Source organism: Anas platyrhynchos, chromosome 9 (genome assembly GCF_047663525.1).
Source record: "Anas platyrhynchos isolate ZD024472 breed Pekin duck chromosome 9, IASCAAS_PekinDuck_T2T, whole genome shotgun sequence".
Lineage (NCBI taxonomy): Eukaryota > Metazoa > Chordata > Aves > Anseriformes > Anatidae > Anas > Anas platyrhynchos.
Genome location: NC_092595.1, coordinates 20,404,337 through 20,431,656, shown reverse-complemented (window position 1 = coordinate 20,431,656; position 27,320 = coordinate 20,404,337). Strand labels below are relative to the sequence as shown.

The window sequence follows — 27,320 nt, the reverse complement described above, 5'->3', positions numbered from 1 at the left end:
AACAGTGTGATTAAACAGAAATTCTATCTCAAACAACTTCTATCCTCTGCAGAACTATGGCAAAATAATTACTAGCCCTATAGCAATACTGAAAGATTACACATCTTTTATTTCACTATCACACATTACAGATGGCAGAAGCCAGCGAAAGGGATTGTTTACATATATTTATTAAAATATATGTTTTCTAGATACATGGGCTCTTTTGTTTGTAACATTTTAGTTGACACTGGAGAAGCTGTATTTGAAATGGAATTTACTAACACAGCCATGCATACATCTTCACCATGAGACCGTCAAAAGTAAGGTCATGTTTAATTAATGAAACTGCAGACCTCATTCTTCCTGAGATAACTCTATTAAAGTGAATGGATGTATCTTGCCTTATATGTTTTAACCTCTAGAGAGGATGCTGCCAGTGAGGCTAAACAGATAAGCAGATCAGTGTACCACACTTTAAAAAGATGAATGAAACACTTAGGATTTAGCAAGGTATTTATCAGATAAATTCCACTAAGAATGTAGGTTTCAGATTGCTTTTATGGTCCATTTTACTGATGGTATCTGGCAAGCTCCCCAGGTATAACAGCATGCATCAGGGAATGTTCTCATAAGCTACTATTTTAAACAGCTCACTGTATACATCCTATTGCATATAAACACCATTCCACATAGCATTTAGCGGATAAGCATGATGGAGTCTCAAATGTTATTATTCTCACCAAAAGACAATAGTTGTTTCTTCATTTCTTTCTTTTGCTTCAAAGCTTTGAATAAAAGTTGTTGTAAGACTGTCAAAGCACTTCACACTTGGCATCTGAATGTAATTATACCATTCAAAGAAAAGTCATGCAACATTGATTACACTTGGGTTTACAACTCCAAACTGCTTTATGAAAGCAAACAAAACAAACACAAACAAATCTCATGTGTCTTAGTGTCTCCAGAAGCAAATTCTTCCAGGAGAAAAGAGAACTGAAGTTTACTTAAGAAATATTTTAGGAATAATATGAAACTCCACTCAGAGAGGTACTGTTATTTGTCAATAGCACTGGCTCATTGTTACCACTAGCAACAAAAACACTTTTGTTGTTGTTGTTTTTTTGTTTCCTTCCAATCATATAATCAAAAAAAAAAAAAAAAAAAACAAACAAACAAAAAAAAACCAACGCAATATTGAAGAAAGGAGAGCATGATAAGAAGGTAGGAATTGCTAGGAATACATGTATTGCGGAACTCTGCTACAACAATTATTATTATTCTGTCTGACCTTCACACATTGTATCATGCTAAAAGATCATGTACATCTTACATTTTTCTCCTCAGGATTACAATATCTACTGCTTAAAAAACAAACAACAACAAAAACACTGAGCATGTAGTACTGTTCTTTATACAGATCCATCAGAGTTTGGTAGGGTTCCTGTGCAATCCCGTTCAGTATAGTAATGATCTCACATGAAATGGGAGGAGAATCAACACATTGTATAACATCAGAAAAGGGATACTATCTGAAACAATGACTGAGAAGGCCATGCTTTGAAAATACATCACACTTTTATATTTGAGATGAGGTTGAATCTCCTGTTCAATGATGTCATATACAGTAGAAATGTTTACAGTATCTCACAGTCTGAGAATCATTATTTTTTCTTTCCACAGCTTTCCATTCAAACGTACAAACAATGCAAATACAGATGTACTTGTCGTGCTATTATTCATTAAAAGAAAGCAGTTCTAAATCAATGAAAGCCATAAAAAGTCTTCTTAATAAATTTATATGATATGTGAAAATATATATATTATACACACACAGACACCAGATTGGAAGCATGATGCCATAGCCAAAACCGTTTGGACAAGCCTGACTGTGGAAAAATAAAAATAATAAAAGAAAATCCAAAGAGAAAAGCCCCTCTACAGAGATAGCAGTTAAATGCAAAACCAATAAATACCTCTATTTACCACACAGACTTCCCTCTACAAGTATGAGAGCATGGTGGCTCTAGGGAGAAATTTATCTACTTACAAACCAGAGGATGACCACCCAGGCTCCAGCTACTGAAAATAACTTTATGAATACAACACCTCTTAATTCAGCTAAATCTTTACAGTGCTCTCTGGTGTTTTTATTGTAAAGTTATTCACTCCTACTTGAAATGGCTGGGGCAAGAGTAAATCATTGTTTTCCAAATCAGGAAAGAAAGAGAAATAAGGAATCAACAGACAAAGATAGGTCTAACTCTTTTAAGGTGTAATCCAGAGTCCATTAACGACTTCTTTTAAAATTATTGGACTTTGGATCAGGCCTCTGGAACATTCTTCAAAAAAATGTTGGGTAGATCATTGCATCTACATCACAAGCATATTCAATTTTAGTTGCTCTACACGTGAAGTGCTTTTCTTCCTCTAAGGCATTAGAGGAGTAGAATGGATAACTAGACAGGATACCAGATCCAGATTGCTTTCCTTTCACAAAAAGAAATCAGCAGGTTTGCTCAAGTGCAGGGATTCAAGCTATCCAAAAGGAATTTAAGCACTTGGCATCAGAAGGCGAGCAGAAATTATTATTCCTCTCCCTCACAGCTCTCTTTCTTTCCTCATATCCATTAAACATTTCTCTCTCATTGTGTTTTAAAAGCCACCTTCCTCATGCCCAGTGTTCCCTACCCCTTTTATTCATAACATTTTCCAGAGTTATTAGCGTTTCTTCAACTATTTGTAACTCCCATCAACTCCAAAAGCTGTATCAGCAATGGGGGGACCTGTATTGAGTTTATGTGGTTTTGGTAGTGGGAGGCTAGAGCTGTAGCCTCCCTGAGAAGAATCGAGAAGCTGCCCCATGTTAGAAAAGGGACAGTTTCAGCCATCTCCAAAGGGGCCCACCACTGGCCAGGGCTAAGCCGATAAGTGATGTTGTTTGTGCCTCTGCAAGAACAGATTTAAGAAAGGGGGAAAAAAAAATAAAATGCAGTGCAACATCATCTTGGAGAGTGATGAGTGAGAAATAGACCTCCAGCCCACAACATCAGCGCAGGAGCAGGGCAGGAGGTGCTCCAAGCGCCGGAGCAGTTCCCCTGCAGTCTGTGGAGAGGCTCCTGGTGGAGCAGGCTGTCCCCCTGCAGCCCATGGGCCCCCCATGGAGCAGATCTCCATGCTGCAGCCCATGGAGGAGCCCCCGCTGGAGCAGGTGGATGTGGCCTGGAGGAGGCTGCGGCCCATGGAGAGCCCCCGCAGGAGCAGTCCCCGGGCCGGAGCTGCAGCCCGTGGAGAGGAGCCGATGGAGGAGCAGAGTGTCTGGGGGGAGCTGCCACCTGTGGAGGACCCATGTTGGAGCAGTTTGCTCTTGATGGACGGATCCTGTAGTACGGACCCATATGGGAGCAGTTCATGAAAAGCTGCTGCCTGTGGGAAGCCCACATAGGATCAGTTTGTGAAGGATAGCATCCTGTGGGAGGGATCCCACAGTGGAGTAGGAGCAGAGTGACCACGAAGGAGCAGCGTAGATGAAGTATCACAGACTGACCACAGCTCCCATTCCCTGCTCCCCTCTGCTGCTTTGGGAGGGAGGAGGTAGAAGAGACTGGATGGGAGGAAAGGTGTTTTTAGTTTTGTTGTTGTTGTTTGTTTCTCACTTCTTTAGCTTGCTAGTAATAGGTAATAAATTTCTCTACCTGCCCCATGCTGAGTCTGTTTTGCCCATAACAATAATTGTTAAGTGATATCCCTGTCCTTATCTCAACCCTTGATCCTTTTCCATCATATTTTCTCCCCCTTTCCCTTTGAGGAGGGGGAGTGAGACAGCGGTTGTGGCAGAGCTCAGCTCCCCAGCTGAAACTACTAAAGAAACTACTGTATTCTGTAAGTATAGAAATTATTGGTTTTGCTGTATGAATGATGCCAAATAGAAGATTTTTGTCAGTGATCCCCATACCTTCTTCCCAAGAAATCTTACCACTGACAAGAAATGGTCTGCTGACATTCAAAGCTGCACTAATGAGAAGAATAGTGCAGAATAATGAGCACACTTCTCTAACACAAGTGAGAGGTATCCCCTCTTAGACTTACAAATTTTAAAACAGTAATTATTATTGTTTCAGCAAACAGTATCTTTTTTGATGGAGTCAGTGAGTCAAAGAGTGATTTTAAGCTGAAAATGAGCAGTTAATTAAACAAAACAGTATTTGGAATATAAGAAAAAGCAGGACATAGTACCACAGAATAAATCTGTTTAAGTAGTCACAGTATCTGTATATTATGATTCAGCTCATGCAATGAAAGCGCTTCTCAAACTCTTTGAACTCCTTCTTTAACAAAACTCTTCATAATGATAATCTCATACAGCATTGGTATTTCAGGCCCTGAGAAATAATTCCCTCGTCACCTACAGTTGCAGGCCCTGGCACTAATGACTAACCACAGCTGTGACAGTTTTCTAAAGCAGCAAACAGGTCCCAAAGCAGAGCCTGGCCTGTATGATCTAGTAATCCCTGGTTTACTGTAGAGCAAGGGCCATCTACTTCCAACAGCAGAGCAGTCAGAGGCAGGAGACCTCTGGCTTCTTGCTCCCACTGGGCCTTGAATATTACAGAACTGGAGGCTTCTTGTCTTGCACAGTGACTGATCAGCTTTTTGTTGCAGAATAGGCAACATTTACCAGATCCTGCATTTTCTAATTTAAGAGAAAAATACAGTATGACATACGGCTGTTGGAAAGTTATTGACCCCTCGGATAAGGGTACTGTTGGGGAGAGTCACTCAATAAGTTCGAGGCACATCATTACACAAAGGGATTCTTTCACGTTTTTTAGCTCAGCTACTCTTTTAAAACTCTGTATTTGAACTCTGCATATTTCTCTTTATGTGCCATTAGAATTTCTACTTGCTAATAATAAACAGTCAAAATTCTAACATGAAACCTAAGCAGGTCCATATTCTGTATAGTTCAGAATGACTGAAGTATTAAGTTTATATATATGTTATTTAGCACTTTTTAACTTCAGCTGCACATTAGTTTCCACTCATCTAATTTAACAGAGCTTTACAGCTTATATTTTATTAAATTCCTTCTTTGCCATTTGTTAAAATAGCTTGTACAAATTCTCTGGTAAATTGACTTCCAAGTGGGAGTTTGATGGATGTATTGATTGACATCAATGTTGAAAATATATAAGCAGGAAAAAAAAACAAAATGCAAAGGAACCTGATAACCAGATTTGATGACTCCTATCTCAAGACTCAAAAGTTAGTCTTGACTTGCTAACAGCCTGACAGAGATAATCAAGATGACATGTCCACAACAGAGGCCAAACTACCACAACTGTGAAAAGCTGAAACTCTGGAAAAAACTCTTATTTAAAAACAAGACAATCAAACACAACCAACGACAAAAATAAACAAAAACAGTCATTTTTTCAGCCTACTATTTCCAAATGACTCCACATGAAAAAAAAAAAGCATACAAAGACATACAAGAACAACATTTTACAAACTTCCCTTCATATTTTTCCTAATTGCTTGAGAATAACTTGCAAGAGAACTCTGCAGTCTCATGAGGTTACCTACAGTTTAAGACAAGGTAATTGTGCTTAATTGTACTACAATCACATTACTAATATACTTCAGCTTTCTTTTGTTATTTGAGAAAGAGTATTGGTTAATTTAGAAATAAAGTTAATTTTGTACTTTTAAGGCAGGGATGCATAAAAGATTTACAGAGAAACATTTTCTTAGAGACAATCTGAAGACAAACTGACATAGGACTACTACCATAAGAATTTACCCCCCGTAAAAAAAAAAAAAAAATGACCAAGAGAACCATATTAAGCCCCAAAAAGCAGAAAAAAAATCATAAGTAGCTGATGAGGATAAGGTTAGAAATAAGTTCAGAATAACACCCAAATAGAAAATGTAATCAAATATAAAATGTTTTTTCCTCTCACACCTTAAGAGATTCAAGGAAGTATTAAGTTTTAACTTGGGGACAAAAGAATCTAGGAGTTCTTATCCGTCAGTAACTTTTAAGAAGTCCCAGTGGTGTATATATTGTTATGAAAATGGCTTAATTCAGAAAATAAGCTAAATTTCATTACCAAATGAATCAAGATATGCTCTGCTAGGAATTCAACAACTCAAGAAATAGAACTGGTTTGTAAGCAGAGGTCTGTACTCTACGAGTCATTAACATGTTTAAGCATTCTGGATAAGATTCAACAGAGAAAAAAAAAATCAAAACCTCATAAGAGCACTGTGTACAAAGAACAGAAACCAGAGATGCAGAGAACTGAGAATGATAAACTTTTTTTTTTCCCCAAATCCACATGTTTTAGACTCTCAATACATTTGAATTGTATACTACGCAAGTATTAGGCACACAAAGTTTGATAACATTGTAAACTTTTAATTTAGGTTTTGTAACAACAGAAAATAATTCTTAAAATCCCCTTCCAAATAAATAACTAAAAACTTAAGCAACCAAATCCAAAACACACACAGACATTAGCATATGTTCTGTAAGACTAAAGAAAAAGGAAGATTAGGCCATCTTTTTTCTTTAACTAGTTTCAAACTGCACAAAGTTGTGTGAGTAAGATTTTAGCATGATGGGTTGATTTCTGGATTCTCTTAACATCTTATTGTACAGCATTTCATTATGTTTACACATACAATAATCAACAGAAAGGTCAACAACGGGCACAAAGATCCCACGTGTTGCAACCTCCTCACAAAGTTAGAGTCTTAACTCTATTCTTCACAAAGAAACTAGTGCTCAGAAAAGCAAGGAAAGTTTTCTGAGACACACTGTCATTTCACAATGATTAAAAGCATTGGTTTAAGATATTCTCAAGAAAAGAAAGAGAAAACAGTGATGCTAACTCCCAAATTGGAACCGAAAGCTTTGTACTGAGGTGTTTCAGTCAATGCCTCTTTTCTAAGAAATGCAACTTTATTCTAAGCTAAAATAGCATGAAGCAATAAAAAGCTAGTATCCAAAATTGCAGTGCTGCTCCTGTGCCTTTATAAATAGGGAGACGACACCTATGTTTTCTAAAAACAGCAGGTTTTACTGTACAAATAAAGATCCTTTTATTAGTGTTGAAGGTCCAGGTTCAGAATATTTTAAATGTAAAGAGAAACATAATTGGTATCAAGAATAATATAATAAGAATCACTTTCCTGGTATAACACAGATTTGACATATTATAACAACTTTTTTCACAGCAATTTTCTTCCAGAGAATTGAGGCGTGTAACATAAGATTCTCAAAAGCAATGAAGAGAGAAGTCTTTACTTTTGGTACCTCCATGCCACCATGTTGCACCCCTCCCCTCCTCTGTCCCATTACCTCACGTTCCAAGATGAAATCTTAGGTTTCTTACTAGTTCTACAATGCATATCCCAAAGGAACAAGAAATTTCAGTACTTAAACTTCAGAGACTGAAACCAAGCAATCATAGCTACCCATCCATAATGGAAATACCACGAGGGAAGCAGAGAAACATCACAAAAACTCTACTGCACTGGAACAGAAAGGCTACACTTCACTCACACCTGCACCATGAACATTACAATCCTGGGATATGGGCAACACCTGCAGCTAATGTTCTCTTTGAGGCAAGAATGCTTTTAGCAGCTGCAATTTGATATCCTGATCACCATATTCCAGGGGAAGCCATTCCCAGGCCGTGTGTTTCTGTTTGTGTTACAATGGACCCAGAGAGATAGTAAGACTTCTCTATCAACTTACTCTGTCTCCAAAACCTTTAGCAAGATCCCAGTGCACACTGTGGAGCTTGCTACCCACATAGCTGAGCCTAAGCATGTGAGATGGAGCTCTCTTCTAAAATTCACACCAGATGTTACACTGGATAACTAAGTCCCAGTCATCTGCTGGACAGGAAGTTGCTTAGCTGTTATCCAGTTGTTGGACAGGTACATTATCCATTGGGTTATTTACCTAGATACAGGATATTCAGCCACCAGATGTCCCTGCACTGTACTTGGTTTGGAAAATGTCTGTGGTCTGTTTGCCCAAAGGATGATGTAAACCACATTCATTTCCTTATATATCTTGTTTTAAAGAGCTGTATTTTAAACAGAAAGCAGTCAAATTATTAATAGCTTACCAAAGAATATTAGTGTTATAATACTAAAATTAATTCCCATTTCCTAAAATATACCATAATTACAGTATTCATGTTTCACTAAATGCTTTGACAACTGCTAGAAACGTGAGAAACAGGGCTGTTACACAGTTGTTAGGAATGTAACCTTATCTTTTAAGGTATATGAGACACCTACACTTGTTCTCAGACTTAGAACATACCTCAGTTTTTGTAATACCCAGTGGTAAAGTGCATATGATTGTATTTGTCCTTCTCCCAGCTTACAGAGTCATTCATTTAAACATCACAAATATGATTGGTTTACTTTGTTTTCTGCTACTAGGGAAGTGATATTTTTTCATTTTGTTACAATGCCATCTTCATCTAAAGCCAGTAGCATTCATGTTGGTAATAAAGATTATAATGATATAAATGGAAATACCCCCCTCAGCATACCCACACTAACAGCTGAGACCAGCATAAAACCCTAGCTGATGGCTAAGGCTTTAAACGCATCAACATTACCTACCTATCAAATAAGTAAAATATTTCATTACTGTATAATATTGAAAGCTGTAACAACTGTATTCACACTTCACTTGATAAGAGAATAGAACAGACATCTAAATATTAACACCCCTTTTTTGTGAAACATATATTTATGTAGGTACATTTCAAAAGCTCACACTGCCTGGATCTTATGAGAAGGAAGTAGAGTAATAACACACCTCCTTAAATACTTTCTGTAGTGCTTTTATATCTTCTGCACATTCCCAGTACCTAACCAATTAATTATATATCACTGATGTAGGCAATCATTCAAGCACGCACATGAAGTGAAGACCAGAATCTGTGCTAGAACTTACGAGCATCTGGTTCTCAATTACGGGGCTTCTCAGCAAGAGCACGACACTCATCTGCCTGTTACGCACACGGCAGCAGAGGCATATTTATAGTTGCTCATCAGGAAGCTGTAATTTGTATTAAAATATGTAATGACTGAATTACTCTTCAGTGCCTGTACTTGAGAATAACAGTGTTCCACCAATCCTCATACTATCTAAAGCAGTGGCTAATACCAAGGATTTGTTCAAAAGGCAGCTTCAGCTGGAATGAAACCTGGCCTTTTTACAGCAGAAAATAACTTTTATGTTTGTTTGTTTGTTTTTTTTTCCAGTAATACTTCACTAATACCACAAAGTTGAATTCTTATTCATTCATATTCATGGATTTGCTGATTATTAGCAAGGCACACAGTGTTAGGAAACATTCAGATGTAACGCAAAAGCTTGAAGTCACATTTGAAAAAAAAATCATTTGTAAAAACATTCTTTCACTATTATTTGTCTTTCCCTCTCACACACAACTTATATCGGACAAACTACTAATTGGAGCTATGTTCACCCAGTGCTTTAGAGAGCACCTAAAAATTCTTGTTTGCTTAGTCCCCAACAACTAGCCCTTTGCTCTATCCTGCTGTGCATCTTGCACACCTGGCAGTCAATTGCTAGTTTCCCTTAATTAGTCTGTAATCTCTACCAGTTACGTTATCACCTGCTCTGCCTACAAATCTATGGCCCTTCCACCTCCTCCACTTATCAAGTTCTTACTTATTCCTTCCTAGCGTGGAGTTGGGAAACAATTAATATTAAGAAATTTACTCTTTCCTGAAACACTTTGCAGTTTGTTACATCCAGGTTGTGCTTCAAAATAAAACATAAATCCACAGCAAATGCTCAGAGTGTGAGATCAAATACTACACTTTAGTGGCCAAGTGACTCTTGCACTTTAAGCAGGGATGTACCCTGTTCTACACATACATTGCAATTCCCAAGTCTTAATAATCCAATTTTGAAAGGTTATGTAAACTAAAATTAGATTATTTGAAATGTCCTTGTTAACTGGTTTGTGATAGATCTGTACAACACAGCATACGAAGGACATTAAGTTTTCCCAGTAAAATCCATAAGTGATATGATTGAATAAGGAAAGGATGCTTCTGTTCATAATTTAAAGACTTGAGAGTTTTGCAAAGGTGTTTCTTCTACCAAAATCCCCAGGAATAAAGTATATGGTTCATCTACAAGTTCAATGGGTACAATGACAGAAAGCAGAGTTATACAACACCAAACAAACAAACAAAAAAAAGTATAGATTGAGCAAAAAGGCTTGTTTTGACTAAGAAGAATGCCAGTGAGTATAATCATCACATATGTGAAAGTCTGTTGCAAAGAGAAATGAATAGTCTGTCTTTGTTTCAAAGTACACATAATAACATGCTTAAAATGCAGAAAATAAAGATTCAACTTCAGCCAAAAGAACAGCAAAGAACAAGTTTTGGATGGCAATACAAATGAGTGAAGTACAGGCAGGGAAACTAAGAAGTTTCTGTCATACATAGTTTTGGTAAAAAGGAATATCAATGAAGCATACCTTTACATAGAGAAGGACTCATAATCCAATATTGGTACTGCGCAAACTGGAATTCAAAGTAGTACAATGGGTTATGCTAGCAGCCTTGTTAATACTGCTGCAGTTCTAAGTCTCTTGCTTAGTTCAATCTTTGGGGTTCCGAGGGAAGTAAAAAACCCTCAGAGACTTTCAGATCAAGTTTGCATCTGATTGATTTTCCTTGCAGTTACCTGCAATGTGTGATGGTGGTGGTTTCTTCAGGGTTTTGCAATGTGTTTTACTCTGGAAAAACAACCAAGATTTCCACAAGGGCTGTTAGAGGTTCTACTGAAATTAAAGTGAGTCTATCATTAGGTACTTTACTGCTCCTTTCTTCTACAGAAAACAAGAGGGTATATTCAATAAGAGGCAAATGTGATCCTGAGGAGAGAACATGTCCATTACAAAAGAGAAGTATTGAATCTGAAATTAAATATGTCAATCTAGATACTCAAACTGAGCTTAAAAAAGCTTTCAGTCTGCCAGCAATTGTGGAATTCACATGACAAGGAAGCACGTTATGTATTTCTGGAAATAATCTGAATTTAAAAGGTCAGTGATTACTTGTGTAATTAAAATTTAATTTGAATATAACTGCATCAAAATAGGATTAGAAAAAAGTAAATCTGTTTGGTAGCGTGGTGTGGGATTTGTTTGCTTTTTGCTGCATGAGAGGGATCAATCTTAAGACTCTGTTATGTTCCTATATCTCCAGAAATCTGCATTGAATGCCTTGATCACAGCCAGGATAACTGTGGTGAAATCAAAACATTTTAGTCCAAGTTAAATAACTTTACAATTCCTTAAAGGTATGCACATACAGTTCTTGCTGAAATAATCTAAATCCCATGTCCTGCACATGAAAGCCAAGTAGGACTGGAAGTCATCCATCCAAGTCACCAAACCACGTTTTCTTCTGGATTATTTCCTACAATATTATCTCAGATTCAAATATCTCTATGACTTGCTTCCAGTTCTCTTTGAAGTCATTTTTTTTTTTTCTGAATTAATTCCACTATTGCTTGTGTATCTCTTCCTAAATGAAACTTCACCTTATGATTACTCCCTGTTTAGCTTGTCTTATTGTGAGTAAAGCTACAAACGATAGTCACAGGCCTGAATCCAACAAAAAGATTTGCATACTATTAAATAACTAAATCAATTTAATTCAATTAAAATACCCTCAAGAGTTCCTTTACATCTCAGTTTTAAAGTCAACAGAATGAAGACCAAAAAACAAGTACTACCTCTACAAGGCAGTAGAAGTATCTTCAATATCAGCATTCCTCTTCTCTCCCCTGTTGAAACTACTGTCCCATGCAAAGAAAACAGGGAAAGCAATATTCAAGAAGACTACGAGACTTTGCTGCTGACACTATTAACTTGCAACTTATTCACTTTCATATGTATTGTAGAGAACACAGATGCACCTTACTTTGCACAAAGTAAAACACAAAGAAGTTGGGAAGTTACTGCTGTATTTCAAATACAATACATTAAAAAAAAAAATGACAACAGTGATATCTTTGTTTTTCTGGGTTGCATTCTTAGGCAACTATGGAAAAACCTGACTTGCAGTCCTGGGTAGAACATTTCTGAAACATTTTCCATCAGTGCTTGTGAAGTGTTGACTCTGACCTGTGGGCCAGTTCTGAAATCCAGTAGCACTTGTCTAAACAAACAGTGCACGCTCACCAGAGGTCTTGTGCAAACAAACTATAAATATTACAGCAGTGTTACAGATTTCACATTTGTCCATCCACTTAAACATGCCTAAGATACATATTTGAACTGAATCAGCTTTCAGCCATATTGAAAATTTCCATCACAGTCTGTAGTTTTATGGGATGAAATATAATGTTACTTCTTGAATCAATAATATTAATACAAGATATTTTTTTTTCCTTCAAGAAGGACTAAAATGGTCTGGATCATGGAAACAATTTCAGTTTACTGGACTACCTATCAATTTTGTCTGCATAGCCACATGGTACTTTCTTTGTTTTTTGTTTGCTTGTTTATTTGGTGGTTGGTTATGGATTTATTTTATGATTCAGTTGTTTGTTTCTATATATTTAGTGCCTGAAAGAAGAAAGCACATCTCATATTTTCTTTCCTGTATTATGGATTCTTAAATATCGGAGACTGACCTGGACAAAACAAGCTTGAAATTCAGGGGTAGGTCATAATTGTATTGGATCAGGGATTTTAATTCAGAGAGATGCTATCAATCTGGATTATGAACTGTGTTTCCACATGTTGATGGATGCAAAAATTTTCCTAAAATCATAGAACTATTGCAGCAATGACATAATTTCCTTGTTTGCCCTGTAAACCGTAGAGATCTCTAAAAGATATAGAATTCTTCAATGTCACAGAACTGTTCCCAATGACTATAGAATTATTATAACATTTTCATAATGTTTTTATTTCATCAGAAGCAACATTGCTGCTCTCAAGAGAAAGTTAAGAGAAAAATTAATTTTAAGGGTTGAAAATTTATTTTAATAAAAGCCAAAGACATTTGTGATGAATTGTGGAACTGGGCATTACTTGAACTTTGAACAACTAGTAACAAATGCTTCACTTTGCAAGATATAATGCTCAACTCACCTGAGGCAATAAAATGGAGACAGAAGATGAGTCAACTGTGCTCTATATGATTAATCTACACAGATAAAGCCATGCATCCTCCCTACCCAAACTACCTCCACTCCAGTAGCTTCAAATATTTCTACTTAAGCCAATCGTGTTTACTAGAGTTTATATTTCATCTGGTCAAACGCTGCTGTTATTTATTAATGCAAAATAAAACCGCTATTTCTCTGTGTGTCTGGAAGGTTTTACAAATCAGGTTTTCTAGGGAGAACAAAGGAGGATGAAAATGACCTTAGTCAAAAAGCCCTGCAGTTTTCCTTCTACCCTGGAAAAAGCTCTCTTTATATTTTCTTAGGGTCAAAATATGTTAGTTTAACATGATGTCAGTCAAGCTCTGCAGGTTAGAAGACCATAGTTTGTTTATCTTCAGTTCTGATATTAACCAGTCCAGAGACTGAAAAGCTGCTATCTGGATTTCAGAATTGGTATTTCAGATATATAAATGCAGAATTTGGAACATTAAAAGACGTACCTACAGTTATTTATCATCTGCCATCTATTTTATCAATATTAGTAAACTGCAAGTTGATTAAATGTATCTATAAATGAACTTGAAGTTTCAAGATTCAAAAGTCCATATCTTAAAAGAAGAAAGAGTTCAATTTTATCCCTAGCCCTTTCTCTAATTTGGGAATTCATTAGAATTGGCATTGTTAACCACAAAATACAGTTCTTAGTCCAAAAAAATTTAGATTATGCAAGATAAATCTGACTCTTAGCTGTTAAGGTTCAGGATTTTGTCACTTGTTTTTATTATGCCAGACATTCTAGGCAGATCATGTGTTCATACATTATTATGTTCTAGAAACATGTTACGTATTTCTAAGGAAAGAGTTAACATTACTGGGCACTGACCACAGTGCTGGTCCAGCAACTGTCTTACCAAGAACCTCATTCCTGTAATGAAAGCAACCATCCTTTTCAAAGCACAATAAGACTTGAAGGTTTGCTACACGTCATATTTCTTTAGTTAGTAAACAAGATGCTTGCTAAGTTACCAACTGCTTCTACAGGTTTGGATGAAAGTCCCAGACCAAACTTTATAAAATAAAAAAAAAAACAACTCGCCATTCAGTCATAACTTTGCTAAGTGGTCAGCTCTCCAGGGGGTCTGATTAAGTTTTGAGTTGAATATGTTTGAAATTTAATCAGAGGCTGAGCTTTTCAGCCTTAAAATGATCTCAAAAATTGAATACCTTTAAAGGAAGGCCTTCTCAGCTTCAGTTTGAAGGAGAAAAAAAAAATAAATTATGAAGCCTGGAAACTCAGCTCTTTGTCTTCTTGAAAAGTGTCAAAATAGAATTCCATGCAGCATTTGTTATTTTATTGTTGGCCACTGGGAAAAAGGATCCAGAGGAAAAAATAAAAGATACTGACTAAAGCTAAATTTTACCCCTTCTTCCTTTTAAATGTAGAGCCATTTAATAAATAAGAATTAACTAGTAACCACATATGACTTTCCATTTTGTTGTACAGGTGTTCTATGGCATTTAGAAGGAGTTATAAAAAACAAAACCAAACAACAACAAACAGCAAATCAATAAGTAAATAGATTATGTACGGATACTAGAACTAAAATCATAAGATTTGTCAGACAAATCTGTTATACACAAAATAGTTTGGAAAATTAAGTATGTGACAAAAGTAGAATACAACAATGGAGTGGGATGTATGAATGAATAAATTTGGAGAAAGATTGTGTCACTAAGGAGATGGCAGGCTGGCTCACGGTTTTAGGTTTCAGATGAGGACAGCTTCCAAAGAAAATAAAACTAAATTCTGTTAGGGGAGAAACAAGAAGGGAGTTAATGAAGCCAGAGGGAAATTAAAACCTGGTCTTTCATATTTCACTACAAAGTTTAAGAGGTTTAAATCTGGGACTAGAGTAACTATTTCTGATCAAAGTCCCTGCTTTGAAAATAACATACATAATTTAACATATGCTTCACTTTTGAATTCTCTGGCAAAGGTTTTGCCAGGTCTGATATTGATCCATACCCTGAGGCCATGGCATGATCTGCTGTGTTCCACCACGTGGGGATCAAGACCATTGCTTCCTTTCTAGCCTCTGATCAAGGCTGAAGCTTACAAGGTTACCATGGTTCATCAGCTGCTCCATGTGCACTCACCTTCTCTCAAACAATTTTGAGTGGGCCTCACAGCCCCTTTAACACCAACAGCCTCACTCACCCTGGCTAAGAAAACACATTTATCAACTCAGCTGCCATGCAGAAATTTGCTCTTGAATGCTTAGCTACTGTACTGCTCAGTACCCTAGAATAGAAATGTTACAACTAGAAATTCATTGCACTGAAAAGATCAAAGCTTCATATCAAGACAACCTTTTCACCATTGCCACTACTTCATTTACCAAGCTAAATAACCAATCTATGGTAACCATAACAGTTTGAAAATGGGGGCCAGCCACATTCAGAGGAAAATGAGTTCACTGACCTGGCTAGTTCATTGAAGCATTTCCCCCTTCATGATGGGCATTAGTTTATTAGTACCTGAGCTTAGTTGAAACCAGATGTTTCTAATGTTTTGAGGACAACCTCACTGTGATGGCTCTGGTAGCCTGTATTTCAGCCTTAGGTGTATGTGCAGTTTGGAAGTCAATTAAACTACAGATCAACTAGTAAAATTGTTCATAATTCCCAGTTTACATTCCGTGCTGAGTGTAAGATTACATCACTCATTTGAGACACTAAAGATCACAATGTCTTCTTACATTTATATTAAACCTCTTTTGCCTAGTAACAGCTCTTTACCTTTTTGTTCACCTACAGCAGAAGTAGGCTCTTGCCTTGTAAAAGGGAGTATATTTCCTATCTTTGAGAAACTGCAGTTGGCTAAACCAGTACACACTACTCTAATTGCTTTATATTAATAGATCCTTCACATTTACACTTTTATAGCAGAGACAAAAATAAGTTAATGACACCTCAAAACTAAGCAAAACACATATATAGCTTTCATTCCCAAATCCTAGGCTGCATCACATTGTAGGAGACACTCCTATTCTGACTAGAAGCTTCTGGACCTTTCAATGCTGCAGGACAAGACAAGAGATAAAGAAAACATATGTATTTTCTTCCTTGCTGCTTTATGCTTGCTTCATGCTGATCAGAGAGGAAATGACAACCAGATGCCCCTGTGACCCACCATTCCCCTGAGGTGACCAATCCAAGTGTAACATGTGGTCACCTCATTTGGGAAGGAGCCAAAGCCTGTTCTCTTTAATTGGCCAAACGGTCCCCTACAGCTGCAACAGATTAGGGACAAATTCTCTTCAAATAAAGCTGCACTTTTTCTTCAGCCCCCCCCTCCCCCAAAATAAAAGGGGAGGAGATGGGGGAGTTGGGGAGAAATCATGCCTGGAGAAACATGTGTGCATACACAAAAAAGTGAAGTTAATAAAAGTGTCAGGTAGGCAAACAAAATACCATTTATTATTAAATAGCAATAAAAGCTCCCATTGATGTCTATGCAGAATCAGGCAATCAGGGAGCTCAAGAGAGAGGGAGGGTAGAGGTATCTCATGAATCATTACAGAAGTTTGCTCTGATCTTTAATACCAGGCTTGGTGACTTTGGGGAGGGGAGAGGGGGAGCGCAAACATTTGTAATTTCAAGTCCTAAGTCCTTTCTTTCCAATTCTACAGCAATTAATGTCAGAAAAAGCTCAAAACCAGCATTGGTAGGGCAAGAATTTGCAGCAAAGTGAAGTCTAAACTCAGAGTATTGTCTCAGAGGGAACTCACTCAGCCTGGCCTGGCAGTGATTCTATTAGCAGTTATTTTAAAGAGTAAAAATATTTCAAATAATAGCATTTTAAAGATAAAGGCATTTTCATGGCAGAAGCAGGTTGTTCGTTTATCTAGAGATCCACTATATGAGAAACTTCTGATGGAATGGCTATATTTAGCAGCCATTCAGCTTGCAAATAACTGCTCAGCTACTCATTATAATCTCAGATTTTCATGAAACAAAGCTCATTTTCTCAGACTATGCAGAAGCTGAGTTTTAATGTAGTCCCTTTTGGGAGTGGATATTAACTCTTCAGGGATATATGCAGAACATACTAGGGACATGACATATCTTGAGGCTGGCAGGTACACCATTGCCAATGCTTCCGGAGTCCCACTCAGATGCTGAACTGTTCTTGCTGCATAGACTCTTCTGGATCTTCACAAAAAGCTTGCTTGCTTTTGGAGATCCATATATAAGTCTGATGTAACATAAAGATTATTGTTTTTACCTAAAGGTAAGGAAATGCTGTCATCTTTTACCTACTGCTTATTAGGGAACCTAGTGCAAAACAATGCAGGGTGTGAGAACGACCATCTATCTAATGCTCACTTTACTACTATTTTTTTTTTTAAAAAAAGGAGTAAAAGACATTACTCTTGCTGTGTGCACTGTTGTACTTGGTTAAAAAGAATAGTTATTTTGTTTAGGGACTGATTGATACCCCAGTGTCATGAGAACAAATGATTGTATTGTCAGTCAGCTGAACATATTTATATACTCTGTAGTCAAAATGATTACTCAGCTACAGAAAATGTTCCAACTAAAATTTTCTAGATATCAACTGTACCAATTTCATAGATTAGAGCCCCTGAACACAGGATCAATGTCATTTATTACAAAGAATTCAACTGGAGTTGTTACTGTACCTTTAAAAAACATATTTAAAAAAGAAGCTGTGGATAGATTTGTTCATTTTACTGGAAGGAGGAATGGTAGTAAAAAGTTGAAAACTCTGAAGCTTAGAACAAATACTTGTATATGGGTCAGCACTATGAATGCATTCAGCTCCCAGTAAGATGTTAAAGTGCTCAGAGCTATGGACTTCACTTTAAGACCTTTTCCATCCTTAAAAGATTAAACAGAATGAGAATGAGCTCTTCTTGCTTTGGGGTATCAGAGTGTTTAATACTTCCAATTCTTACTAGACATTTAATTTTTTTGTTTCATCAAAAATTTCTTCAGTGGAGGAAGGGAATCAAAGAATGAAGGATGATGTAGGTCATTGTGGGATATCTTTTAGAAGACTTGAGATATTTTTGAGAAGACCCTCTAGTACTGTTTGTCCACAAAGTTATTTTATTTTCCCTTCCCTGCATACATTACCATTAATTGGTTTTGTATGTATCTCTTATAAGTACTTATATGCTAGTAAATATTTTGCATTTTTCCCCATTTATTTAGAGCAATGCAGTTTCCTCAGCCTCAGAGTTCATAGGTAATTACTGCATATTCATCATTAAAAAAAAAAAGTTCTGTCTTATGTCTCTAAATACAGTCTTTTCCTCAAGCAGCAAAATGGTTTTACAACAGTTTTTGAATAGGATACCAAAGTGGGTGGGAATGTGATGAACCTAACATATGCTCACATCATTTTCAGCTTGCTATCACTCCATGAGCAGATAGAGGAAAGGAAGGACTCTGTGCTAGAAATGATTGCTGAGATGATTTGGACATGATGAAAATATTTTGACAAAACCCCTAGGCTCCTTTATGCTGATGTTTTCTTGTACTCAGCTAAACTTTGAAGAATACTTCAAAGTATGTTGGGAAAAGTGAACACTCAGAAATTCTTTGGTGGATGCCTATTCATCAGATCCACCATTTTTCTTCCACTGCTACCAAAGAGAACTTGTTCACATCTGCACTTCTTTCATTAGATTGTTGATTCTATTTATTCTGTCTGGCTACCAGTATTTTGTCAAACATAGGACTACATCATCCAGAGCCAAGACATTTTGCAAAAGCAAAAGTAATAAACAGGGACAATGCAAACATATTTAAGAGTTTTTCCTTTCCTACTCCTGGTTTATTGAATTGTTTGCAAAGTCCAGTTTGATACAGGAACAACTGAAAATCTAGCTTTGAAGCAGTATTTCACACAGTTTTCACTAAAGTTAATGTAAATTTACACGGTCAGTTTATCTTCTTATTGCATATCATAAATACATGATCTCAAGTTTTTTCCATGTTGATATCCAGGTTGAGTAAGTTAAAAAATAATGTAGCTTTGTACTACCTCTTGTCTTTTTTTTTTCCCCCTGTTCTGCAGCCATGGCCACAAAATTCCCACTGTTTTGCTAGGAACAAACTTATCATTGGTTAGATCAGTTTGCTCAAACCACAAGACCACAGAAGAAACAGCAGACTCCATCTGCCTCATGTTCTCAGGAGACAGTATGAGTTCCATGCATGCCTTCTCTCCACCTGCAGCAGCCGTACTTCTGCAGCTGGAGAGGCAGAAGTGATACCAATCCCATGACACTTGCTACATCTATTTTTCATACCTCATTCTTGCCTTCTTACCTTGTCTGAAGATTTTTCTATACTGTTGGGTCATAGTACCATAGATGATGACTGCATGTGTATGTTTTTTTTGGTGGTGGTGAGTTTTTTTTAGTACAGAATAAGAAAAGGTTATTGTGGAGACATGATTCTTGACCCAGTTTTCTGTTATAAATAAAATCAAATTTATGCAAATACAATCTCAAATTGAAAACACTCTGAATTTATATTTTTGGATTCTTTAAATATAAAAATAGCCATCTTTTTACTGACATTATTACACAAAATAGACCTTTGGGAACAATTAATTTTGAATAATTCAGAGCATGTGAAAACTGACCTGTATTTGTGGATTGGACTAGCTCTAACTATTGGTATCTTTAATTTTAAAAAACTTTTTTTTAATGTATTTTTGTAAAACTCCCCCCTTTTTTTTTTTTTTTTAAACATTGAGTACAGGTATGGTGCAGAGATGGTTTTGTGATGAACTTTGGTAAAATCCATATTCAAAAATTTGGATTTTCAGTACAGGATGCTAAAGTGCCTGTCTTAATAAATCAACAAATATGCTACCAGGGTAATCAATACAGTCCTTACATTGCTATCAATAATATTGAGTTTGTGAAATTCCTGAGATGATTTTCAGCCTGCCTCATCTGTTGGGAACTGTTAATAATAGATTCTACAGCAAAAGGGTTTGAATCCTGCCACCGCTCAGTTCTGTGTGAGCTGTGCAATCACTTTCAGTAGGACTCAGCCATACAAGCTAAGCCTCAAGCCAAAGGGAGCTCTGTATTTCATTTTGGTATATACAAAATTGGCTGTTATTCTTTTCTGGACAGTTCTCGCCATGCAGACAACTTACCTGAGCAATTAGGAGATGTCACTGTAGGCAGCTCTGAGGAAAGGGTTATTTGTTTCATTCCCCCTAGAAAGAAGGATAAGCCAATAACTATTTGTTAAAGCACAGTTAATAGATTGCATGAAAAAAGCTTCTCATTGTAGTTGTTGTCTTTTTTACCTTTAACTGAAGATAACCAATGCTTTGTTAAAAAGTGTATGTAAAAAATGAGTGAATCCAACTGGCCAAATCCTATTTTAGAACTATGATGATTCTTTCACATCTTCTCAAAAAACCTGAGAAATTCTGCCCAATTCTGCTGGCTCTTACTAGTGTCATATGTTTTAACACCCATCCTTGGAGCAGGTTACTGTACAAGTGTGGTTTCTTACAGAAAACATGACAAAAATCACCCTATAGAATATCATTACTTTTCATACAATTCACTAGTCTATACCATTATATGCCCAGGAAGATTTGCAGTGAACTCTAGATCAATTGCGGCTCTTGACATTTATCTAACTTGAATGCTGGAGAATATCCTCCTAGTTTGATTTGTATCTCTTACCAGCTAAATGGATCAATAAGGCTTTTTTTTTTTTTCCTTTCCCCAGTGAGAGAGGGTCTACACTTGACATATGTTAAAGTTGGGCAGACAGTTTCATTCAAACTGCAATGCTCAGCATCCTCTGATATTCTAGAAGTACCCAGCTGCTCTCCCATTGTTAAGGGATGGCTCAAATCTCTATTAAAAACCCTCCTCTATTTTTTTTCTTTAACAAGTTTAAAATGCAGCTGTAAAAATTGCTTTAGGATGAACCTTGGCATGCTGAGCTGAATGCTAGCCTCTCTTTCTTCTCATCTGACCCCCAACCTCTTTAAAATTTGAATTTAGATTTATTCTGCCTGAAGATAGAGGAAATGAAGTAAATAATAAAAAATACCTATTCCAAAACTAATAGGCATACACCAAGCCATCAGATACCAGGTATGAGGCTTGACTGTATATTTTAAAAAAACATAATATATATATATTTGCAAATGTCAGACCCACAAATCTTCACAGTATTAAAATATATATATATATATATATATATATATATATATATATATATAAAAAGATGTAACAGGGAAGTTGATGTTAAAGGTCATACATTCAAAAAACATCTGCTATCATGAAGTCAGGATTCTTCTAAAGACCATCTCTACAGAACTCTATGGAGCTACTCAGGACACCAGGACAAGCTGAGGAGCTAGTCAGGACTGAAAGTACTATAGCAGCATACTTTAGCATACTGCTTTTATCGCTAGCAGATCAATAATCATGCATACTGTACATGTTATGTTTCAATAGATCAGAATATACCATCAATATAACTGTTCGATATACCACAATATAACTGTTTGGGTGCCCCTGCTTGCTCAACAGTAAGTTCATTCTTTGCAGTGATGCAAAACAGAGCTATTAAGAGGTAGACAATCAATTGTCATGGATATAGTTTAGAAAAAGGGTAATAATATGTGCTGTCAATATGATGTATTCTCAGGGATTACGGTACTGATACAATCAGCAAAATACATAATTTTTAGATTTAGCCTTCAGTGGTGCTGGAAATAATTAGCTATCAAACTGATCTCAGCTATTAGAGCCTATGTATAGGATTCTGTCAAGTATACAGCTAGCTATTCCAGCAGTCTTTCTTTATGCCTGCAGCATTAAGATGCACTGGAAAGTACCCTCAGCTATAATCCAGAATTTCCATGCTTTTGTAGATTTAATTAAGATTATAGTTGGTCTGAAGAGAAACGCAACGTTTGTGCTTCCTATTCACAGCCATATTTTCTAACACCTATTAGGATTATGAATATCAAACAACGTGCTAAATGGTGATATCTTAAGTCTTCACACATTTATAGAAAAACAAGTAAACCAACCAACCAAACTTTGCTTCTGAAAGAAAGTTCTAGAACTCATATTTGCCAATGTTAAATGCCTCCAAAAGATGTTCTGAAATGTCAACACAAGTAGCTGTTTTCACCCAACACAGACACCTTACCTGAAGAAGGTATTTTTGGAACTTCCTTAGAACCAGGTGGCATGGTGACATCTCTCTGAAAGCAACAATATGTCTTACATTAGGCCTATACAAATAACTACACAATTGGTATTTGTAAAATAGTCCTTCAAACAACAAATTCTATCATCAGCAGCATATGCTTTGTTACAGATCTCAAGCCCTATTATCATTGTTCACTGATGAAATGATTCAGCCTTTTACAAGCTATTAAATTGGTTTGCCTTTAACATAACTTGCAGCAGTGAGCTCCACAAATTAATTTAAGATGTACTTCATTTTACGTTTACACACCACTATTTTGAGCGAATTGAACAGAAGCGTTCTTACTAATATTTACTTTGTATGCCCTCATAGGTAGATATACAGTTCTGTTGATACCACTTCAACAACTGCTACTTAACAGACTTCATCATAGCCTTCCTTCTTTGTATGGGAGAGGCTTCATAACTCTTCACATTTTTAATCATCATTTACTCCTGAACCTCAAACTTAAATATTTAAAACCTATTTTCTTAGAGAAATTTCTTGTAACTTATTTTTACGTGATGGAAATATTTATGTTTTGCTAATATAAGTTAAATGCTGAACTATCAAAGCCAATCAAATTACACTTCTTTGCTTTGAACCTGAAATCATGCCTTACTGCATGGGTTCACAGAACAGAACCGAGTCCCAGCTATGATACTGTGGTGCTTTTGCTCTGAAATTCTTATGCCAGAATTGTTACGGTCCAAAGGGACAGGAACATATTCCCAGTCTTTCTCATTTCAAGGAGCCAATTAAGGACAAATTCCTGTGTATTTCATCTTCTATGTAAAATATGTAAACTGTGGAATCCAGGAAATAGGGTGTTAAGTTCTTTGCATAAAGAAAAGGACTACAGAACCACAGCACAGCAGCAGCCAGAGCTGCATGCAATGCATGCCAAAGACAGCTATAGAGGCATCTCTGCTTTTCTCTCTGCACTAGACCATATGAACAGTGCACTCTGTTGCTAAGCCCCAAGAGGAAAGTTATCTAAAAAAAAAAAAAGGCAGACACCATTACTTCAAACAGGGCTGAGGTGGGGAGAAATATATATGTGTATAATATATATTTGATAAAGTAATAAATTTGAAAACTTATACATGAGTACATTTTATTTATTTAAAATTTAGCAGCCTTTCATCAACAACTTTGCAGAATAGGTTTTCCTCAGAACAGTAATACAGCATGACAAAAACACAACAACGTGAAGTTGATAATTAAGTACACTTTAACTTTCCATTAGGAAGTTTGGGTCAGGTTCCCACAATCTAACACCTGCCACTATTTTGATTAAATGAAGTGTTCCTTACAGCTCTAATCATGATGTACAACACAATTTTGACCATGGACGTTTCCTCTATGTCAGATAGATCCATAGCTGCAGTTGGAACCCATGTGCAAGAGTGGATTGATTTCTTGACATTTTGTCAGTGCCACTTCTCCCTGCATGACTGCTGATCTGATTAGAAAAAGGAATTTGCCTTGGTGAAAGGCATGTGTTCCATTTCCTGCCCCTGGCAGCAACCAGCCCCGCAGGGTTCCACCAGCAGCTCATTTTCAGCAAGACCCTGCTTCAGTTTTGCCCTCACCCAGAGCTTGGAACGAGGAAGAAAAAGTTGCTAAAAAAAAAAAAAAAGAGAGAGAGGGAGGATCTGGGGCTAGGGGGTCTGGGGGTTGAATTCAACTAAACAGCCTGAGAAATTAATATAGTCTGTGAATAAATATCCATCCCTGATCACTTTTCACTTTAACCTAGCCTGATTTTAACACTTTTGAGTGCAGGATGGAATATAGAAATAAAAATTAAACAGCAGGAGAGAGAAGAGGCAAGGGAGACAATGAACTCCTGCACTAGTTTTTTTTTGCAAGACTTTGAATAGAAAGCAACACTTTCTCAGATTTTGATTATTGTGCATTGTAAGCGATAACCCAAATTTCTTCTGCTGCATGGCTGTAGCACAGCCTGCAGAAAAATTGTATGTGTCTGTAAGCAACTACACCAATGACACTGATCATAAAGCCAGGAAAGCAAGGTTGCTTCCAAGCTAGCCCTCAATAATTGTTCTCAAACTGTCTCTGTTGCTTAACACAAGCTCCTGCAGCCAGCAGTTTATTCCATTAGATTCTGAAAGTACAAATTAACCCTGAAAAGGAAGGACATGAGAACAGTAAAAGATGGAAGAGAAGGAAGAAAAGAAAAAGAAGAATAGAGACTGAGACAAGGAGGCCCTTCAGTTAGCTGGATTTACCATTCAGTGTTATATTCTTTAAAATAAGAGCCATACATGTTGCTATGAAGAAAAAGGAAGAGGAGGACATAGCACACAAACATAATTTAACTTCATCTATTTCTTTCAGATTAATTTTTGATTAAAAAAACTTGTTTGCAATCACACATTCACATGTTTATAATCTGCTTTGTATTATTATGGAAGGTTTATTCAGCCTAAGTTAGGAGCTTTTAGTACATGCATATATTAAACAGAAGTCCAAGAAGGTATATCTTTTGATGGCAGGAAGATACAGTAGATGACAAAAATCCTAAAATGTTCTCCCAGTCCAAAGATGTAGTTGAGCAAGTGAGAGAAATCATTGAAAGCCAGGTTTCTGAAACAGAGAACTGTTGGACTAGATTCTATTTCTAATATATTAGAAACATCTTTTGTGGGATCTAGGCTATGTAAAAGAGATGGGCTGTTCTAGAGAGCATTGCCTGACAGGTATCTGAGAAAAAGACAAGTGTTTGGAGCAATAAAGGTGTTATTCAAATACTGAAAAGAAAGGCAGGCTTATTTAGTCTTTAATGGCAGCATTCTCTGCCTGCACTAAATGTATCAAGATCTATCTAGATTAAGTCTAACTTACTTTGCGTACTCAGAATGAACAATAACAAAACAACAAAAACAAAAATAACAAAATACAGCAAGAAAAACAGCAAAAGGAATCAGATCACATAATCTGTTTATAAATAGTATCTACTTTATGGATGTAAGAGTGGAAGTTCTCTGTCATCAGTTCACAAACCAAATTGCAAAATCCCAAATTAACACCTTTATTGACACAGAAAGGGAGAGAACATTGTTTTGAATTCATTTCCAAATGTAAATTCCAACGTTTGTCTCCATCTCTAATTACAGTTTTCCTCAGGTGTGGCAAATTGAATGGGGTCTATTAAAGCCAAAAACAAGACTAAGAACACCAACCCTTCTCATTTAAAATGAAAATATTTTTTCTTATAGTCTAGTTGGGACTGAACACAAAACGTGGAAGTTTTCACACCTCATTGCCGATTCAATGAGCCTTGTAAATCCATCTTTAGCATGGCAAGGAGAGAGGAAACAAGAAGGAAAAAATATTGTTGATCAAGCTAAGGTCAAAACAATACAGCAATAAGCAAGAAAAGGAAAAGCATTTGCTTAAGCTGTGCTCTAAACAAAAGAATCTGACAAGGCGGTTACATTACTACTGCTGCTCAATGACATGTGACATGACTTGCTGACTCCTGCCTGCTTCCTAGCAGGCAGTTGTTTTGTTTAGATGCCTACTGCAAATGGCAAGATCAGAAGCTTTGAGTGGACAGGAATACCACTCTTCCTCTGTCTCAGGGATGGTTCCTTTCACCATATTTGAAGGACACAGACGATGTAATTTAAATAAACTTTTGTATTTCTTTAATTTCTTTTGTTTATTCTATAAACAAAACCATTGTTTGTGTCTTCTGATACTTACTGTGAATATCAAATCACACTGAAAAAAATGTTATTTAGAATTGTCTATAAAATTAAGAGAACCACTGAATAGTTACTGAAACAAGATTACATATCCATATTTTACATACAATAATTGTGCTGGATTAAAATAATTCTAACTGGTTTAAAGACTTTCAGAATGAATGGGAAATTGATAATAAGCAATTTTGCTTTGATAGCATTGCAATGCCAGAGATTCTTTCAAATCAATTCCTATTTCCTCCACAAAAGAGGTTTGCAGATAGTAACTGCAGAAAACACATCTTTACCGTCAGAGCATATCAGCTTTTGTCTCTGAAATTGGATCAGCTCACCTTCTTCAAATGTGGCTTTCCATACAAAGCAGTATAAGTGTTACATAACTGCACAGTAGGATTGTACCCAGGGTCCTGCAAAGAAGCAATGGGACTCCTACATGATCTGTGCACTCAGGGTTCAAATCTACCAAATACTTGATCTGGAACCCTATTGTTTTTAAAGACAATGCTGACTGTAGCAAGTATTTTAGGCAAGCCTGGAAAATAAGCCGAAAGTAATCCAACTTTTATCTGTTGAGGTCAAAAGCTCAAGAGATACTGTTATGCTTTCAACAGGACTCCTGAAGAAGCAAGAATGTATAATACTCATATCAGTCTGTCAGACATTTTATTCCTTTCTAAACTACATTTGTTAGAGACAGAAGTTTTCCAGGCGTGAATCCTTTAAAGCTCTGACGCAGCCCTTCATATGCTAATACAAACCATGCAATCTCACCAGCAGTGTCTTTGGTGTGATGATAGCAATCTTATCATTTGTGTTACATGTCAGAAAGAAGGCAACACAGGAAAGTCCTGTCATGTAGGAAAGCAACATTAGCAGCTAAACAAGAGAAAAAGAATAAGGAACAGTAAGCACCACAGAGGAAAAAGCAAAGCCAAACAAGTTTCTGGTGGTTACATGAAGACACAAATATTTGAGATGTTATCAGAAGCCTTACTACATCTACTGAAAATTGACAACAGATCTTCCTATCCCTCTTGCATTTGCAAGAAATCAAAATGCCTAAAATGAGGTACTTTATAATCTTCCAAATCCTTGGGGGTGTTGCATGATCCAAG

General features: G+C 36.5%; 1 protein-coding gene across 14 annotated transcripts in view; it reads right to left on the bottom strand.

The window, feature by feature from the left end:
* The window catches only part of LOC119717758 (uncharacterized), a 518,405-nt gene that overhangs the window by 297,135 nt on the left and 193,950 nt on the right, over positions 1-27,320 (bottom strand). For 11 of the 14 annotated variants that reach the window (XR_011811352.1, XR_011811355.1, XR_011811353.1 and 8 more), the window contains exons 2-3: positions 22,427-22,481; positions 20,394-20,456 (exon numbers count right to left, since the gene is read on the bottom strand). Coding sequence is in view for 8 of the 14 variants with exons in the window: in XM_072042449.1 (XP_071898550.1) it covers positions 20,394-20,456; positions 22,427-22,481 (118 nt within the window). In the remaining 6 variants the exon portion in view is untranslated. Of the gene's footprint in view, positions 1-1,210; positions 3,584-12,083; positions 14,994-20,393; positions 20,457-22,426; positions 22,482-27,320 lie in introns of those variants that run through there. The other 3 variants (XM_072042443.1, XM_072042444.1, XM_072042446.1) reach the window with 2 other exon arrangements.